General features: G+C 61.5%; 1 protein-coding gene across 1 annotated transcript in view; it reads left to right on the top strand.

Annotated features, from left to right (window-relative positions):
• HMCN2 (hemicentin 2) overlaps positions 1-17,568 on the top strand; it is a gene marked incomplete at both ends in the record, with an annotated part of 32,306 nt that extends 14,738 nt beyond the window's left edge. Inside the window, 49 exons of the mRNA XM_082295488.1 lie at positions 359-526; positions 689-802; positions 986-1,072; positions 1,580-1,765; positions 2,159-2,326; positions 2,708-2,821; positions 2,923-3,065; positions 3,219-3,369; positions 3,564-3,782; positions 4,024-4,137; positions 4,207-4,394; positions 4,568-4,664; positions 4,925-5,086; positions 5,466-5,579; positions 5,689-5,820; positions 6,307-6,450; positions 6,551-6,710; positions 7,038-7,162; positions 7,227-7,431; positions 7,595-7,692; positions 7,995-8,267; positions 8,366-8,556; positions 8,631-8,712; positions 8,963-9,099; positions 9,216-9,348; positions 9,553-9,700; positions 9,922-10,049; positions 10,163-10,319; positions 10,425-10,546; positions 10,781-10,945; positions 11,033-11,140; positions 11,218-11,352; positions 11,646-11,780; positions 11,898-12,082; positions 12,370-12,583; positions 12,746-12,880; positions 12,951-13,141; positions 13,230-13,311; positions 13,459-13,728; positions 14,491-14,640; positions 14,845-14,982; positions 15,122-15,243; positions 15,339-15,576; positions 15,700-15,762; positions 15,856-15,984; positions 16,083-16,403; positions 16,622-16,741; positions 16,980-17,106; positions 17,226-17,568. Coding sequence (XP_082151614.1) covers positions 359-526; positions 689-802; positions 986-1,072; positions 1,580-1,765; positions 2,159-2,326; positions 2,708-2,821; positions 2,923-3,065; positions 3,219-3,369; positions 3,564-3,782; positions 4,024-4,137; positions 4,207-4,394; positions 4,568-4,664; positions 4,925-5,086; positions 5,466-5,579; positions 5,689-5,820; positions 6,307-6,450; positions 6,551-6,710; positions 7,038-7,162; positions 7,227-7,431; positions 7,595-7,692; positions 7,995-8,267; positions 8,366-8,556; positions 8,631-8,712; positions 8,963-9,099; positions 9,216-9,348; positions 9,553-9,700; positions 9,922-10,049; positions 10,163-10,319; positions 10,425-10,546; positions 10,781-10,945; positions 11,033-11,140; positions 11,218-11,352; positions 11,646-11,780; positions 11,898-12,082; positions 12,370-12,583; positions 12,746-12,880; positions 12,951-13,141; positions 13,230-13,311; positions 13,459-13,728; positions 14,491-14,640; positions 14,845-14,982; positions 15,122-15,243; positions 15,339-15,576; positions 15,700-15,762; positions 15,856-15,984; positions 16,083-16,403; positions 16,622-16,741; positions 16,980-17,106; positions 17,226-17,568 — 7,631 coding nt within the window. The remainder of the gene's footprint in view (positions 1-358; positions 527-688; positions 803-985; positions 1,073-1,579; positions 1,766-2,158; positions 2,327-2,707; positions 2,822-2,922; positions 3,066-3,218; positions 3,370-3,563; positions 3,783-4,023; positions 4,138-4,206; positions 4,395-4,567; positions 4,665-4,924; positions 5,087-5,465; positions 5,580-5,688; positions 5,821-6,306; positions 6,451-6,550; positions 6,711-7,037; positions 7,163-7,226; positions 7,432-7,594; positions 7,693-7,994; positions 8,268-8,365; positions 8,557-8,630; positions 8,713-8,962; positions 9,100-9,215; positions 9,349-9,552; positions 9,701-9,921; positions 10,050-10,162; positions 10,320-10,424; positions 10,547-10,780; positions 10,946-11,032; positions 11,141-11,217; positions 11,353-11,645; positions 11,781-11,897; positions 12,083-12,369; positions 12,584-12,745; positions 12,881-12,950; positions 13,142-13,229; positions 13,312-13,458; positions 13,729-14,490; positions 14,641-14,844; positions 14,983-15,121; positions 15,244-15,338; positions 15,577-15,699; positions 15,763-15,855; positions 15,985-16,082; positions 16,404-16,621; positions 16,742-16,979; positions 17,107-17,225) is intronic.
• Positions 17,569-18,468: the final 900 nt, after the last annotated feature.

Here is an 18,468-nt window from a genome sequence, read left to right as displayed (position 1 = left end):
TCCAGAGCCATCACATACAAAGTCCTCTACTACCCAAAGACTTGAGGAAACCTCATGGGTCAAGGTCACTTGAGCTATAGAAGGTCTGAGGTGGCTCAGGCCGTGTGGCCAGCTCGGTGTGACACCTGTAAGCCGGGGTTCAGGTGTGCAGGTAAGTGGCACACACTCACTGTGGGTCACCTGTCCCATAACACCTTCAAAGTCACCATCTCCAGGTGATGCTCATGGTCCTGGGCTTGTGTCCTGAAGCTGTACAAAGCAGGAAGGTGGGAAAAGCCAGCTTCACCCAGTTTTCCCTTCTTCACTTTGCTCCTTTGCTGCTTTGCAAGTGGATGTCCATCTTTTTCTGCATCCCCAGTTCCCCCTGAGTTTATTCGAGGATCAGGATTGACAACCAATGTCAGCGTTTCCCTGCAAGGATCCCTGATGCTGACCTGCGAGGCCACTGGCATTCCCGAGCCCACTGTCACCTGGTTCTGGGATGGCTCTCCTGTCACCCCCGGCGAGCACACACACGTGCTTTCAGGTCAGAGGTCTGGGTGCTGCGAGAGATGAGCACTTTGGGAACATGTTTTGCCCCAACACTGATGAGTTCAAACTCATGGTGGAGCTACAGCCCCACAGCAGCACCGCTGGGATGTGCTGGTACCTGGATCAGGGCTCTGAGACCTCTGCTCTGTGCTTCCAGGGGGCTGGCTGCTGAGGCTCACCCATGCACGAGCCCAGGATGGTGGTCACTATTCCTGCCTGGCCAGCAACGTAGCTGGGGAGGCCAGGAGGCATTTCCACGTGGAAGTCCTAGGTAAGGAGGGGTCTTCTGTCTGCTGCAGGATTCCTGGTGGGGTTTCAGAGCTCCACCCTTGCAGGAATAGACATGAGTTAAGACTGGACATGCTGGGTGTGCTGGAGTCCTTCGTGCCTTAGGATGTGAGCTCAGAGGCCAAGCTGGCCAGCTGCTGAAGTCACTGGGGGCTTGTGTTCCTAGTTCCTCCCCACATCGAGAACGCGGGTGAAGAAGACACCTTCAAAGTGCCCGAGGGTCACCCTGTCACCTGGTCCTGCCTGGCTTCAGGTGAGCATCAGGTGGGGAAAGGAGGTGGCATGAGCAAGTGGGAGGTGGGGCTCAGGGCAGACCTGAGTCTCACTTTGGGGTGTGGAGCAAATGGATGTCTCCAGGCAGAGAGATGAAAACAGCTGAAATCGGCTGCAGAGCTTTTCTTGGGATGGTTCCTGGCTTTGCAGTTGTGCTGTCCGGGAAGCGCTGGGGAGGGGACGCCCACATGGGGAGCCTGTTCCACAATGTAAGCTCCAATTTTTCCCAAATGGAGCTAAAATTCCTCTAATCTCTTTTCTCCTTTAGTGATGGGAATAATTAATCACCTCCCACGCAGGACAGTTCTCTTTCTTCTTGCTGGCTCATCCAGCAGCCTCTAAAATCCAGATCCAGATCATGATAATTCTGATTTGGGATGATGTCCCTGCTTTCCAGAAAAGCTCCAACAGTGACCCCAGCCAGGCTGTGCTCACACATGGAAAAACTTCACACAAAGGCCAAAACCCCGTTTTCCATCCCTCACAGGCAACCCACAACCTAAGATCACCTGGCTGAAAGACAACCACCCTCTCCCTGGCAGCTTCTCCATCTCCCCCGATGGCTCCTTGTTCCACATCCCCCGAGCCTCCCTGGCCGACGCTGGTCGCTACTCCTGCCTGGCCTCCAGCTCTGTGGCAAATCAGACCAAGCACTACCTGCTGGATGTTTTGGGTATGAGCTGCCTTTGGATGGAGGCAGGGTCTCAGGTGTGAGTAGACTTAGAGGGTTTTAATGGCCTGCCCCAGGTAGGTGAGGAGGATCTCTAAGTTCTGTAGCCAAAGCATGGCATGGACCTGTCCCAAAGCCCTTGTGAGACCTCTTGGAGGAGCAGAAAGCACCTGTTTAGTGCAGAATCCATCTCTGATGGTGGCATGTGGGAAGGGGGAATGTGTCTTCTGGGTCTCTGTGTTTTTGGAGGGCAGCAGGACAGGGCAGAGTCTGAAGGTGGCACATGCGTCAAGTCCAACTCCCTGAGCTTGGATCATGCTCTCTGGTGGGGCGTGAAGTGCTGGGAAGCCTAAGTGGGTGCTAGTGCTGATCTAACACACAGCCACATCTCTGCAGCCAGCCCTACCTTTGCTCGAGATGATGCTGCCACAGAAGAAGTGACAGTGATCATCAACAACCCCATTTCCCTGGTCTGCGAGGCTCTGCCATACCCATCTCCCAACATCACCTGGCTCAAGGACGAGGTTCCTCTCAAAGCATCTAGAAATGTCCTCCTGCTCCCTGGTACTGTGCTGCTGTCCACTGGCTCTGCATGACTGTGGTGGCCCCTTGCTGTGTATGCCTTGGGGAGTGGGAGCGGGATCTTTTCTTGGTCTGGCTGGGGTCCAGCACAGTGGGATGGTGAGAAGTCATCATCCTGCAGGACATGAGGGCTCTGGCCATCAGCTGGATGCTCTTCCAAGTGCTGCATCCTCTGATAATAACTAGAACCTCCTCAGTGCTGGTTTTTATAAGCCTGGGGCTGGGCTCTAGAAGAGCATTAGGCCCCCTTGAGCCAGGCTTGCAGGTGCTCAGCAGGTCCCTTGAGATGCCTTCAGGTGCTGCATGGGGAGAGAGAGCTGTGGCTGTGAGCAGCAACCCTCTCAGGAGACCCCCTTTGCCCAGGTGGCCACGGGCTGCAGATCCTGAATGCCCAGGAGGAGGACACGGGCACCTACAGCTGCGTCGTGGCCAGCGAAGATGGGGAGGCTGTGAAGAACTACGCTGTGAAAGTCCTGGGTGAGGGGACTCCCCATGTCCTTCCTAACTCCTGCAGTGACCTCACCACTGTAACCAGGCCACTGCTGCTCCCTTTTGCTCCCTCTTGTCTTTCCTCCCAGTTCCTCCTTGGATTGCCAGAGAGGACCCTTTGGGGGAATTTGCCGTGAAAGAGGTGAAAACCAGGGTCAACAGCACAGTGGTGCTGGAGTGTGAGACCTGGGCTGTGCCCGAGCCGACCATCCGGTGGTACAAGGACAAGCAGGTGAGGTCCCAGCTGTGACCAGGGAGAAGCTGCTGGGTTTGGGGACTGTGCCAGCTGGACGGAGTGGGAAGATACCCTTTATATGGCTGGCTGGGCTCTGCCCCACTCCTGGGTGTGTAATATTCCTCCTGCCCTTCTGTTTCTTCTCTGCAGCTCCTGGCAAGCTCTGAACACCTCCAGATCCTCAGTGAAGGGCAGGTCCTTCAGATCCACCCAGCCAGTGTCTCAGATTCGGGGCACTACACCTGCGTGGCCACCAATGCTGTGGGTGAAGATGACAGGGACTTCATCGTGCACGTCCAAGGTGAGCCCAGCCAGCACCCAGAGCAGGGGGTTTCTCAGCAAGGGCAGGGGCCCTCAGGGGTCACTTGTAGGAAGAGAGAAGGGTGAGCAGGAAAAAAGTTTAAGCCTGCTGGAAAACAACATAGCTCCAGCTGTGGTTGCACCGGGGGGTTGATGTCCCCATTCCCCACAGCTGACCACAGCCTGTCCCTGCAGTGCCCCCCATCTTCCAGCAGCAAACAAGCCCCAAAGAAGCTCTTGAGATCTTCTACCGGGAGGAAGATCAGGATGGGGAGGTGACAGAGCACCGACAGGCTGTCCTTGGCCAGCCCACTGCGCTCTACTGCGACACCAGTGCCATCCCACCCCCCCAGCTCACCTGGTACAAGGATGGGGAGCCCCTCTCCCCTGGCCCAGGGGTGCTGATGCTGCAAGGTAATGGGTAATAGGTGTGAACCCCCACTGTGGGGCTTGGGGGTGGTCCTGCAGCAGCTCTGTGGGTTGAGAGCATCCATAGCGTGGAGGAGGTTGGATCCTTCCTCCTGCCAACACACACAGCACCCATGGGACCTCTGAAGTCACTGGGGCGGCGCAGGGCTCTGTGCAGGGCGGGGCTGAGGGGGAAATCCCACAGACCCTTCCCTGTGCCCTGCCCCAACCCTGTCCTGTGTCACAGGGGGCCGGGTGCTGCAGCTGCAGGTGGTGCAGGAGGAGGACAGCGGCAGGTACACCTGCCAGGCCGCCAATGCTGTGGGACAGGACCGCCTGCACTACGAGCTGGAGGTGCTGAGTGAGTATGGGGCCAGGGGCACATTGGATTGAGGCACATTATGGCAGCCCCATAACCACCTGCTTCCAGCTGCCCCGGCCATCCGTGGTGGCACAGAGGACCTGGTGGAGGAGGTGACAGCCACCATCAATGGCACCGTCCGCTTCGGGTGTGAAGCTACTGGGCACCCAGAACCCACAGTGTCCTGGCTCTGGAATGATCTCCCCATAGAGGCTGGCCCACGGCACCAGCTCCTGGAGGGTGGCACAATCCTGCAGGTTGGTGTCCTCCTAAGCAGGTGGCTGTGTCAGGGAGGGACACAGGAGAGAGTGGATGGAGTACTCTTTCCTCCCAAAGGAGGCTGCCCTGGTCTCACCAAGGTCCCCATGGGAGTCCCAACATCTCCCCAGCTCGGGGCAGCCCTCAGTGGTGCTGTGCTCCCCCTCTGCAGGTGGTGATGGTGGAGGCGGGTGACACTGGGAGCTACACGTGCATGGCTGAGAACCCGGCCGGGTCAGCTGAGAAGCACTTTGCCCTCGCTGTGCAGGGTAAGGCATCTCCCCTTCCCTGGGTCACTGATTTACTCCCCTCCTCCTCTTTCTCCACCAGCTGGAGTCTCCTGTAGCTCTGGAACTGCATGTCTGCCTCTGTCCCCTCGTGCTGGTCACGCTCGCCCTGCACGAGGAGGTCGAGGTGCCACACGCTCCGAGCAGGCGAGAGGCTCGGGTGCGTGCTTCCTCCTGGGGAGGCATCGACCTCCACAGTGATGGCTCCCCTTTGCCACTCTCTTTTGGGTGCACTGGAGCAGAAGCTCCCTGGAGTGTGGGTACAAACCCCGAAAACGTCGATGGCATTGTCAATGGCAGCGTCTCACTTGTGCGTGACATCCAATCCCACCCAGCTGCAGAGATCACCTGGTACAAGGATGGCCACGTCCTGCGGCTCGGTGAGGAGGTGACTGTCACCCCAGGTACGTTGGGATGAGCCAGGATAGTTGCCTGTGCCCCAGCTCTAGGTCCCCTAACCCCCTTTTTGGGATGGCACATGTGGGACTTGAGCTCAGCTTTTGGGTTGTATGACACACTAATAACACGATGCTGAGTGATCCTCTCTGGAGAGGACCAAGGGCTGCAATCCTGCAGCACTCCATGCTGCTGCTTCCTGGGAGCTCAGTGCCCCTTCCTGCTGGGCAGAACAAGGCTTTGGACCTCAAAGAGAGACTCCATGGCCAGACTCCTTTTGCACGGAGCTTGGCTGGGTGCTGGGGCATCAGTCAGCTTGCTGCCACGGTGGCCCAGACCTGGTCCTGCTCCAGGCTGTCCTGATTCCCTGCTCTCTGCTTCTTCCAGGCTCTCGGGTGCTGCAGCTCCCTCACCTGCAGCTTTCCAGCTCAGGCACATACACGTGTATGGCACAGAACGTGGTCAGCCAAGCTGAGAAGAGCTTCATCCTCACCATCCATGGTATGTGGTGAGGGCTCAGCCAGGAGCTCTGTCCCCTGAGCACGCGCTGAGGAGCCGACAGTGAACCCCGGTCTGTCTCACACCCCCTGCCCCTGCTCACCCTCCTCAGAACCCCCAGGCATCCAGGACTCACAGCAGGAGACGCTTGAAGCTGCCATGGGGACATCCCTTGTCCTGACCTGTCAAGTCACTGGTGTGGCCGTGCCTGCTGTCACCTGGCTGAAGGATGGGAGCCCGCTGGGTGTGTGTGCAGGGGAACGCTGTGCCAGGCTGCCACCCCCAGCCTCGTTGCTGTTCCCCTCCAAGCTGTCCTGCCTCAGTTTCCCAACTTCTAATCCTGCTGCAAGAGACCCTCAGGGCTGCACAGGGAGGGGACAGAGCATGGAGGGGCTGGCCTTTTCCCTGCGTGCTTTTAAGAGACCTCACGTTCATTCCTGAGGCTCGAAGCAATGGGATGTGGGCACAGGATGTGATGGAGGGATGGGGGGGGATGAGCTCTCTGGGTACCAGCCCTTGGGGTGCTTGCTGCGACAGGGGTTTGCCCCCAAACCGGTGGCTCTTTTTTCTTGTAAAGCTTCAGCAGTGAACTCTGCAAAAACCCTGCTTTGCTCTAACAGTGTTCCCAAACCTGGGTCTCAGGGGTGGGAAGTGGGGGGAAGCACAATGAGCCTGGGGAAGGCTCAGAGGAGGAGCACTGCTCAGCCCCCTTCACCCTGTCTCCTTGCAGAGATGAGCCCAGAGCAGGGTCTGGTGTTCGGGGGGGCCCAGCTCCAGCTCAACCCCCTCCAGCCCTTCCACCAGGGCCGATACACCTGCCTGGCACAGGGCCCGGCGGCCGAGGCACGCAAGGACTTCATGGTGCTGGTGCGAGGTAGGGCTTCCCTGAGGCAGCCTGGTCCCTGCGGGCTCTCCCTCGGAGGCGAGCCTTCCTCCCCCTCCTCTCCCTCAGCCTCCTTCTCTCCTGGGTGCAGTGGCCCCCCAGATCAGCAGTGCAGGGGACCCCAGTGAACACAGCGTGCTGGAGGGCGGCAGGGTGAGGCTGGAGTGCCGGGCAGAGGGGCAGCCCACCCCCCACATCTCCTGGCTGAAGGACGGGCAGCCCCTGGGGCTGCAGCCCCCCTCACGTGCCCGGTGAGTCTGGGGGGGGAAGACACCCCAGGGGCACAGTGTCCCCACGTGCAATATTGCCAGGCAAGACAGGCTGAGTTCTTCTGCTTCTTCCTGTTGCTGTTCTGGGATGCACTCATCCCAGCTCTTTGCTGAGAAAATATCATCCTGGGTTAAGCCCTGGAGACTGGAATGGTCGCTGTCACCCTGGCAGGGTTCCACTTGATGCCCTGACCTTGCAATGTGCCCCAAAACCCTCATCGCTGGCTGTAAACTGAGCACAGAGCACTTCTGCCCCGCGGGCACGTTGGGGATGAGCACACAGGTCACTGTCCCATCCTCCCCACGCAGGGTGTCCCCGGATGGCAGCTCCCTGCTCCTCGAGGGGCTCCGAGCTGCCGACTCCGGAGCTTACACGTGCCTGGCCCGGAACAGCCTGGGCGAGGACACGCGGCTGCACACGCTGAACGTGCTGGGTGAGCAGGGCTGGGACCTGCGGGGCAGCGCCGGGGCCACCCCCACCCCCGACAGCCCCATCAGCCCCTCTGTCCCCTCGCCCAGTCCCTCCCGCCATCGAGAGAGGTGCTGATGACTCGGGGGTGGTCCGCGGAGTCCTGTCCGCCGTGGTGACGCTGGAGTGCTGGGCACGAGGGTCCCCTCCGCTGCACATGAGCTGGCTGAAGGATGGGCTGCCCCTCCGCCTGTCCCCTCATGTCACCCTGCTCTCAGCTGGGCACATCCTCCGGTGAGAAGGGACCCTGGAGCAATGGTCAGCCACGGGCTTTGGGGCTGGTACCCAGGTCTGCATGAGGGAACAGCCGCTGCTGCACCCTGAAGTGGCTGAGTGTCACCTTGGGGGAGCAGGGAGTCACCCGGAGCTGATGTCTCCTCCCCATCCCATGGGTTAGGATCTCCCAGGCACAGGTCTCCGATGCCGGACTCTACACCTGCATTGTGTCCAGCCGGGCAGGGGTGGCCGATCGCAGCTTCGTCCTGCAGATACAGGGTATGGGGCAGGGGCTTAGGGGGGGCAGAGCGGGGGGTGGCTGGAGACTGATTTTGTTGGCAGAGCACACGTGGTGCATTGCAGCCCATTGCCAAGCAGGGTCATGAGCTATCCCTCGACTGCTGGGATGGGTTTGGAAGGGATGGAGCAAAGCAGGACCAACCTGAGAGCAGCCCCAGAGCATCCTGCAGGAGGGCTGAGCCACCTCTGGCTGCTCGCAGGACACCAGGGAATGGCCAAACCCACCCCCAGTGCCTGGGGACCTGACTTTTGTCCCTTAAAGGGAATCCTTCCCTCCCCAGTGCCCCCTGTCCTGGAGAGCCCCGAGAGCAGTGAGGAGCAGATGGTGGCTGAGGGCTCTGACGTCACTTTCACCTGCAAAGCCACCGGGTCCCCAGCACCATCAGTGACCTGGCTGAAGGATGGAGAGCCCCTGGGGCAGCAGAGTGACCAGGTGCCTGGTGGCCCGCAGCTGAGCCTGGTGGCCGTGGGGCCGTCTGATGCAGGCATTTACTCGTGCCTGGTGGTAAATGAAGCAGGGGAGGTCAGCAAAGCCTTCCACCTCCTGGTGATGGGTGCGTGTCATCCTTCTGGGATTTGGGAAGGGCAGCTTAGCCAATTTTTTGGGAGCAATGAGGGGATGAGCCCTCCTGCCTTGCTGTGTGCCTTGCAGAGCCACCCCGCGTCGAGGCTGCGTCCCACCCCACTGAGATATCCATCGCTGTGGGCACCCCTCTAGAGCTGACGTGTGTGGTGACAGGTGTCCCCATGCCCACTGTCACCTGGGAGAAGGATGGACGGCTGCTGGCAGGGCCCTTGCTCGTGTCGGGGAATGAGAGCACCCTCCACATTGAGAGCATTGAGGTAGGGGCTCCACTTTTTTCTCCTTACCTGGGTTTTCTTTCTGTGCTTCAATTTTTCTGTTCCTGGCTGTGCAGGTGGCTGATGCTGGCTTGTACACCTGCCTGGCCACTAGCCCTGCAGGGGAGGACAGCAGGAGCTTCCATGTCAGCATCCAAGGTAGTGTGGCCCCAGCAGTGCAGCGAGGAGGGGGCTAGCAGGGGATGCTGCAGGATGGCCCAAGCTTTGGGGGACCAGAGAGCCAGAGCATCCCTGCATCCTTCTTTGGGATTGGTGTGGGCTCCAAAAGAGGGGTCTGGAGCACAGTGATGTCCTGCAGAGTGGGGGCCTATGCATGACTTACAGGGATAGGTGTGGGGGTGCCCAACCCACGTGGCACACCCTGACCCCCCTGGCCCGTGTCCCACAGCACCACCCAGCATCGCGAGCACTGGGGAGATCTCCATCATCACGGCTGTGGCAGGGGGGCAGCTCCTCCTGGAGTGCCCAGAGGGTGCTGAGCCCCACCCCAACATCGAGTGGCAGCGGGAGGGCTCCCCGCTGCAGGTACCTGCGACGGGACCAGGGACGGGCACGGTCAGGGACCGGGATGCACCGGCACCATCGGGCTGGTGCTGGGGGTGATGCTGGGTGGCTGCTGATGGGGGTCCCGGGGGTTTTAGGAGGATGGCCGCAGGCAGGTCCTGACCCAGGGGCGTTTCCTGCGGCTGCGGGCGGTGGCTGCGGCGGACGGCGGCGAGTACAGCTGCAGGGCCCCCGGGGACACCGGCCCGCGCGTCCGGGTGCAGGTTCACGGTGAGTGCTGCCCTGCCCTGGCCCCGGAGTATCGGCTCCTTCCCGGTTAAATCCAGGATGTGGGGTATTATAGGGTGTCATAGGGTCGGGAGATGGGATGGCAGGGCTAGACTACGCCCACCCCCCAGTGCTGCTCTGGGCTGGTGTCCTCCACCCCTGAGCCTTATTCCACACTCTTGGTGGTGTCTCTGGGTGCTGCCGCAGTGGCCCCGGAGATCCAGCCGGGCCCTGAGGAGGTGAAGGTGCTGCTGAACACCTCGGCCGTGCTGCCGTGCCGGGCAGAGGGGTGGCCCGTGCCCCGGGTGACGTGGCGGAAGGATGGCCAGCTCCTGCCCCTGCCTGGGAGCGACAGGTACGAGGCTCTGAGGGTTGGTGACACCAAGGACTGGCACTTAGACCGTGCCGCCCTCCACAGCCACAGGTGATTTAGTGTGTCGGTCACCCTGTGGAGAGCTGTGCTCTGTCCTCACACCAGCTCAGTGGGCACGTGCTGCATGTGGCTGCAATGGCACTTGTCACCCTTCCAACATTCCCAACCATGAACCCGCAGGTTCATTTGTTCTCCCTCCCCAGGCTCCAGTTCCTGCCAGGAGGCTCCCTGCAAATTGACCCCGTCCAGGTCCAGGATTTGGGCCATTACCTCTGCATGGCATCCAGCCCTGCTGGCTCCGACCGGCGAGGCCTAGACCTCCATGTCCTGGGTAAGCTGGAGAGCCAGATGGATCCTTCCTGCAACCCACCATGGCTGGGCTGCTCTCATCAGTGCAATGATGTGCTACTGTCCTCTGCTCATCTCTGCCATGCCCTCCCACAGTCCCTCCTACCATCGCCCCCGGGCCCTCCAACCTCACCCTGTTGGCTCAGCAGCCGGCCATGCTGGGCTGTGACACCCAGGGGTCTCCTGAGCCCCACATCAGGTGGGAGAAGGATGGCCGTCCCCTGAACCTGCACCTCTCATCTGGCGCCTACAGGTACCCACAGGACCCGCCACCTTGTACACCAAAGGGTTCCCCTGTAGGGTGGGGTTTGCCCCCCATGGGACAGGGGTGATCCTGATGTGTGCTCTGCCCGCACAGTTTGCAGTCCTTAGGGTCACTGCTCATCTCCAGCCCTGGCCCCCGGGATGAGGGGCGCTTTGAGTGCATCGCCACCAATGCTGCCGGAGAGGCACGGAAGGTCTTCCTCGTGTCTGTCCACGGTGAGCTCCTGGGGCTGGGGGTCTTGCTGAGAGTGGCTTTCCCAGGATCTGTCACCACCTCGAGGGTGATGTGGGTGTGCTCCAGCCCCACATGGGGTTGGGTCCCCTCTCAAGGACTGGGCTTGGGGGTGGACAAGAGTGGAAAAGAAATATTTGTGCCCATGTGAACAGGGACAGAATCCTCTTCAACTTTTGCCATACAGCCCTGCTCACTTCCCTCCCTCCTTTCTCCAGTGCCCCCCACCATCGCTGATGACCTTACAGATGTGGTTGTCACCCGGCTGTCCCCCGCAGTCCTCACCTGCTACGCCTCGGGCGTGCCCCCGCCCACGGTGTCATGGAGCAAGGAGGGGGCTCAGCTGGGCAGCAGAGGAGGGGGCTACCGCGTCCTGCCCAGAGGTACAGCACGGGGCAGCACAGCCCCGGCCGGGACAGGGGGTCCCTGCCAGCCCTGCCACTGCCTCCCCTCTGCCCGCTGTTTTCCAGGAGCCCTGGAGATCAGGCAGGCGCTGCCTGCACACACCGGCCGCTACACCTGCACTGCTCGGAGCACCGCGGGCATGGCCCGGAAGCACCTTTGGCTCACGGTGCACGGTATGCACGGCACCAGGGTCGTGCTGCTGGGGGTCCCACACCCTCTTCCCAGGATAGCACTTCCCTGCCCTTCACAGAGCCCCCCGCCTTGAAGCCCCTGCCTGGCATGGTGATGGTGATGGTCAACACCAGCGCGGTGCTGTCCTGTGAGGCCACAGGCGTCCCCCGGCCGGAGGTGACCTGGCAAAAGGATGGCGTTGGCATCACTGGAGGTGAGCAGGAGTGTGCTGGGGGCTGGCAGAGCCCGCGTTGCCTGCCGGCCTCTACGTGGGGGAAGACTTAGGTGCCAGGGGTTTGTAGGCATCCCGGCAGGGTGTGGGGTGTCACTGTGCATGAGTCCTCCTGGCTCCCGGCTGCTTTCCAAGGTGGGTGTGGTGGCCTCTGGATCTGTTCCATGGAGACTCCTCGGGAAGAGGCACTTCTGTGGGGGAAGCAGTCCCTGCACATCATCCATCTGCACCTTGGCTCAGCTGTGCTTCCCCATCCTGTCCTTCATTTCTGCCAGGGTCTGGGCGGAAGGTGTTCCCCAACGGGCAGCTCCGTCTCCTCCGAGCAGCCCCGGAGGATGCAGGCACCTACCTGTGCATGGCTCGCAACCCCTCGGGCACGGCTGCGGGGAAGACCAGGCTCATTGTGCAAGGTACAGCAGCGATCAGAGCGCCAGCGCTCGCCCCTCTGCTCAGCCCCTTCCCAGCACCTCACAGCAAAACGTGGCTTCCAAGGTGTGAGCAAGTCCCTGTCCTTCTGCCCCATCCAGTGCCCCCCATCATCGCTGCCGGCCCGCTGGAGCTGGTGGTCCTGGAGGGGCTGGAGGTGCTGCTGCCCTGCGCTGCCCACGGTGTTCCCGAGCCTCGCGTGTCCTGGAGCCGGGACGGAGCCCTGGTGCGGGGCAGGAAGGCCACTGTGCTGCCCTCCGGGGAGCTGCTGCTCCGGGATGTCCGGGTGAGCACTGTCCCCTGGGGCCGCTGTAAGGCTGGAGTGCTGAGCAACAAGTGTCTTTTGCTGCTGAAGAGCATTTGGCTGCTCGTGAAAATATCTGGCAGAGGGCAGTCCTGTGCCACAGGCTGGAGGGTTGGGGCAGTGTGAGATTGCTAATGTGGGCTGGAGAAAGTAGTTCTGTCCAAACTGTGACTTTTGAGATGCACAACAACCAGCAGAGCTGTAGCTCAGCGAGCCAGGGCTGCAGCTGGACCCCAGATTCAAGACGACTCCCTCTCATCCTCATGCAGGAAGGGGATGCTGGGAGCTACTCCTGCACCGCGGTGAACTCTGCTGGGAGGGCCGTCCGCCGGCTCTCCCTCTCCATCCACACCCTGCCCACCTTCACCCACCTGCCCACAGACACCACCGTGAGCCGGGGCGAGAGGCTGGAGCTGGTGTGTGCCGCCGTGGGCAGCCCCCCGCCCCGCGTCTCCTGGATGGCCAAGGGGCAGCTCGTCACTGGTACCTGGGCAGGGGCAGAGGATGCTGAACTTGGGGGAGAAAGCGATCCTGGTGCCACCCTTGTCCCACCTTTCAGGGTCCCCGGCGTGCCAGCACGTCTGGCTGTGCGGGGTTGTAACCAGCTGATCCCCAACCACACTTTTGGGGGTTTGCACCCCGCAGATGGCGTGTCGGGGCAGAGCGGGCGGAGCATCCTGCGACGGGAGGCAGCCACACCCACGGACAGCGGGACCTACGTCTGCCACGCCGAGAACAGCGCCGGTGCCATCAGGGCCACTGCCTTCGTCTCTGTCAGAGGTAGGTGCTGGCAGGGGAATTGGCGTGCCCGTCCAGCCCTGCTTCTCTGCCACCCCTTTCCCTTTCCCAGAGGCACCCGTCATACAGGGAGACGCCAGCACCTACCAGGCGGAGCGCTCCGGAGGCGATGCCCTCCTCGACTGCGATGCCCAGGGTCACCCTGAGCCCCTCATCCGCTGGAGCAAGGACGGGGTGCCGGTGGTGGCCCATGGGCGCCTGCACCAGCTGCAGAATGGCTCCCTGGCCATCCGTGCTGTGCGGGTGAGTGGGGCCCGGGGGGGTGCTGGCACATTTCAGGGTGCTTTTCTGGCAAAGCAAAACGCTGTGCTGATGCTGTTGGTCCTGCTAGAGCACCGATGTGGGGCAGTACCAGTGTGTGGCGGAGAACGATGCGGGCACAGCAGCAAAAGTTGTCACCCTGGCTCTGCAGAGTGAGTGCTGCACACCTCCTCACCCTTCTTTTAAGGGACTGCAAACCATGTCACCTCTCAGCCCCTCCAACCACCCCTGATCCATGGGGAATGCTCTCAGAACCGCTGGAATGCCGCATCACTACCTGCATCCCTTTCCCTGCCCAGGCACCCCCGTGGTGACAGTGACACCAGGAGCGGTGACAGTCCATGCTGGGCAGCGGGTGCTGCTGCACTGTGTCGTGTCAGGGGAGCCCACCCCCTCCGTGGAGTGGCAACGGGATGGCGAGCCACTCCCCGAGGGTCCCCACGCCCGTGTCCTGCCCAATGCCACCCTGCTCCTGCCCTCTGTCGCCCACCACGACGCCGGCAGCTACTCCTGCCTCGCCCGCAATGCCCTGGGCTCTGCTGCCGCCCACGCCTCCCTGGATGTCCAAGGTGGGTGTCTGCCCCTGGCCCTGGGGGGCTTTGGCTGGCTCGAGGGCTGGTGCTGCCTGCAGTGCTGTTACACCCTGGGGTGAGAGCTCCAGGACGGTGGTTTGGGGGGATATTGCCTTTCCTTGCTTGTTCCAGCCTGTGATTCATACTCTGGTTTGTCCTGTCCTCTCTCCCACTGCTCACCTGAAGTCTTGAGCCCGAGCAGACCCTTGCCCAAGCAGCCACTGCGTGCCAGCCCTCACTGGCCTCTCCTCAGCCTTCCTGCCTTAGTTGCCCATGATTAAATTCCCGTCTCCCAGGGGCTCTGCTAAATGCACAGACACATCCTTTCCTGCTGCCCCTTGGGAGCAGAGAGCCAGGCTGGAGGAAGTGCCAGGTGCCCTATGTGCCCTTGTGTGGCTGGTGGCATTTCGCTGCCAGGCATGCTGGAGAAGCAAATAAAAGCTTGGAGCTATGCCGGGACCTTGAGGTTGATACAGAGCAGGGTTTGGGGGTGTCAGTGCCTGTCGGTGTGACAAGGCACAGGGCCACGCTCACAACATCCCTTGTCAACATGGCACCGTGCCTGGAGCCGTGGGGTCCCTGGGGACTGTGCTGCAGCCAGGCAGGGACACTGCCTGCCTTGCTCTGGCTGCCTTCACCTCCGGAAAACAAGATTTTCTTGACATGCAAATTAGCGAGAGGGGAGTCAGGGAAGTGCCCTGCTCTCCCATGGGTGTGCAGTCCCCGTGCTGCTGCCTGACCCCATCCTCACTGCCCCAGGGGAGCCGCACCAGGTGCGGGGCAGCCTGGTCGGTGTCATCAATGGCCACGAGCTCGGTGTCTCCACCCTTGATGCCAGCGTGCTGGGTGACTCTCAGTCCGGCACCACCGCCCTCCGGAGCAGCATTGGGAGCATTCCACCTGCCATAGGTGGGTGGACATTTCTACCCTCACCCGTGTAAGGGTTTTGATGTCCGTCAGATGTAGATCTTGGGGGAAAGGTTTTTATTTCTTTTTTTCCCCAAAAGCAGCCCCCGCATCTGTGCCCTGTGGGCAAGGAGGGATGGGGCAGGCTGGGTGCCCCCTTAGGAGAGTGCTGGCTCCACGGTGACACCCTTTCTTCCCCATTCCCAGGGCCACTGATGCAGGTGCTGGTGACCATCATTGCCCCCATTTACTGGTCCTTGGCACACGCCAGTGGTGCAGCCCGCAGCGGGTTCCTGCTCACCCAGGGCACCTTCCAGCACGAGTCTCTGCTGCAGTTTGCCACAGGTGAGGGGTCTCTGATAAGAGAGCCTGGTTAGCTCCTGAGAAAGCTCAGACTCCATCTCCCCCATGCACCACCCCTTATCCAGGAATGGAGCTGTGTGGGGAGGTGCTGTGGGCTGTTGCTCACCGTTCCCCCCGGCAGGGGAGCTCCTGCGGGTCACCCACCTCGCCCGGGGTGCGGATGGCGCTGGCGCTCTGTGGCTGGACAGTGTCATCAGCGGCTCCGTGCCGGAGAACTTCGGCGATGCCGTGGTGCTGCTGCAGGTGCTGGCACTGCCCATTATCCCCGTGGGACCACGACTGCTGCGCCGGGAGCATGGGGGGATCCACGGCCTGACCCCCCTCCCTGCCTCTCCCAGGACTTCAGCGAGCGCTACGTGCAGACAGGCGCGGGGCAGCTCTCCGGGGGCTCGGTGCAGAGCTTCCTGCGGGATGGACGCCTCGTCCGTGCCCACTGCAATCACACCATCGTGTTCGAACCCCCCGTGGGGCCACAGCCCCCCCGGGTGCAGCACCTCCGGGCCCGAGCCATCACAGCCTCTTATGACCCAGCCAAGGAGGAGCTCCGCTTCCAGCTCCGTGCCTCACTTGATGCAGGTAACCAGGCGAGTCCTAAGGATGGGGGTGGATCCATTTGCCAGTTCTGGGTGTCTGTGAGGGTGCAAAGGCCACGTCCTCGCAGTGACATGTCACTTCTCATTTTCTCTGCTCAATTCACAGGGGCTGATAGAGACCAGTGCCCACTGGGATTCATCCCGGACCCTGGGCAGCAGTACTGCATTGGTACGGACCTTTCCTGAGGGGGCATGTGGATGGCAAGGGGCACTTGGTGCCACTTCCCTGTCCCCCCAACCCTGTCCTCTCTCTGCTCCCCAGATGTTGATGAATGCACCGAGAGGTCCCACGCCTGCCGATACAACCAGATCTGCCAGAACAGCGCCGGGTCCTACCGCTGCTCCTGCCCTCCTGGCTACCGCACGCTGGGCGTTGGCTGGCCATGCTTGGGTAGGAGCTGGGTTCTCAGGGTCCATGGTCAGCCCTGACCTGCTCCAGCCTCAGTTTCGCCCATCCAGCTGCAGCTCCCCACCTCTTTCCTCCTCCAGATGTCAATGAGTGCCTGCAGTTTCCCCCACCGTGTGCCTTTGAGTGCCGCAACCTGCGGGGCTCCTACGAGTGCCTGTGCCCCGCTGGCAGGACCCTGCTGCCAGGAGGACAGTGTGGCACAGCAGGGACGGATGCAGGGGACACAACGGGCAGCGTGCCCCGGGACACCCCCGTGCGCTGGCAGGGGCTGAGCAGCCGCCCACGGGGACGATCCTTCCACACTCAGCTCGCCCTGCGCCGCGTGGCGAAGGATGCAGGGATGGGTGCCCGGGGCCCCCCCTGCCCCATGGGCTACATCAGGAGGAATGGCACCTGCACTGGTGAGTGCACGTTGGGGAAGGGTGTTGCAGGGAGTTCAGAGACCGCTTTGTCCCCAAAAGGTACCTCGTGTCCTTCTTGCTGCCCTGTCCGCCACTTTGTTTGTGCCCTGTGGTCTTTGCTGTGCTGGGAAGGGGAGGCGAGAGCCAGGTTGGCCCCAGAGGGGCACCAGAGGGGACTGATCCTTCCCATCTTGCCTTCACCCTTTCTTGCCCTGCAGACCTCGATGAGTGCCAGACACTGAAGCAGTGCCAGCACGAGTGCAGGAACAGCCCAGGCAGCTACCACTGCCTCTGTCCCCCCGGCTACCGGCTGCTGTCCAATGGGAAGACCTGCCATGGTCAGTGCAGGGGTGCCCAGTCCCCATGGTGCCTTGGGTGTCATCTTTTTGGGGCTGCAAGTCTTTCTCCTCTCTTGGGAGGGTTGTTCCCAGAGCCAGCACTCCACAGTCTAAGTGCTCATGTCTCACTGTCTCCGTGTCCAGGCAGATGTGGGAGGGTGGGGGAGCTGGGGATTGGACCCCTATCTCAGCCATGGGCACCCCAGCACCCTCAGACCTGTCCCCTCTCTCCCTGCAGATGTGGATGAGTGCATGGAGGACACAATCCAGTGTGGCTCGAGCCAGATGTGCTTCAACACCCGTGGAGGTGCCCGGTGCATGGATGTGCCATGCCCGGCCGGGTACCGGAGAGGCTCCAGCCCAGGGTGAGTCGTGCTGTGGGGCTGGGGGTGCCCATCCCGCTCTCTTCGTGTCACCGCGAACCCGAGTGTCCTGTCCACTCTCTGGCACCCACCACATCCCACATTCTCCATCTCTCATGCAGGCTGTGCGTGGGTCTCTGTCCCCCGCTCTGCGGCCCGGCCGGTCCCCCCACGCTGCAGTACCAGGTGCTTCCCCTGCCCCTCGGCATCGCTGCCCGCCGGGATGTGGTGCACCTCAACCCGGCCACCGCCCTGCGCCACCGGCCCGTCTTCAGGCTGCTGGAGCAGGACCCCGACAGCCCCTTCGCCCTCCGCACCGAGAGGGGCCACGGCATCATCTCCACCGTGCGGCCGCTGCGGGAGCCCGGCACCCACCGGCTCAAGGTGCAGGCGCTGGTCCCAGACGGGCAGCGAGCACCCAGCATCTTCCTCCTCCTCATCTCCATCTCCCCCTACCCTTACTGACACAGCCGAGGGACAGGAGGGGACGCAGGGTCATTTCTTCTCCTGTCTCTCCCCACCCCATCGGTGGGGCACGTGGCTCAGGGAGTGCTGAGTTTGTACCTCTTCTCTCCCTCCCAGACACCCCCTCGCCCCTGAGCTGTGTTCCTGTCACCCAGGGCTGGGCCCTGACTCAGCAGGAGAGTCAGGATCCCAGGGGGGATTAGATGTCTCACCAACCTCTTGCAGTGAGGTCCCAGATCCCAGAACAAACAAAGCTCTGGATGGCCTTGGCCCCTATCAGCCCCCAAATGTGGGGGGTGGGAAGATGAACTGGGTGACAGTGGACAGCGAGGGTCCCACCGGAGTGCAGGGAGGGGTTCCCTGAGCTGGGGAGGATGTGGGGCACCCCAGCACTAACCATCTATTAAATTGAAATAGTCTTTTTGGTTTTTTAAAATCTACTTGGTTTCTGTGCGCACTTACTGATTTATGAAGGTGTTTTGTGGCTAAATATTAGCTGTGCCTGAGGAAGATGCTTTCTTCAGTGTGTGGGAGAATTTCCAGGGCTTTGGACACCTCCCTGCCTGGCCTTGGACCATAAAAGGGAGGTTGTCTGGATGTGGCTATGCCAGAAGGCCAATGTCCAGCCCCTGAAGCTCCAATCCTGCCCTGGTGTCAAGTCCCTCAAGCAGCAAGAGCAGGATGTGGCCTCTCTGCACATGGTGAAGATGGAGACTGCTCCCAAAGCACTGTCTCAGTCCTAGTTGATGGTGTGGGGTGGGAGGTGCTGGCCCCAGGAAACATGAGCCCACGGTCACCAGGGCTGGGCCATAGAGGCTGATGGTGGCCATGAACTTTCTGTGGTCAGATCCTGTCGCTGGAACTGGCTCTTGCTGCACCTGTCTGACATTCCCCTAAAAA

Source organism: Coloeus monedula (assembly GCF_965178545.1).
Source record: "Coloeus monedula genome assembly, chromosome: 21".
NCBI classification, from domain to species: Eukaryota; Metazoa; Chordata; class Aves; order Passeriformes; family Corvidae; genus Coloeus; species Coloeus monedula.
Note: the sequence above shows the minus strand (reverse complement) of the source record. Positions and strands in the feature narration are given on the sequence as shown.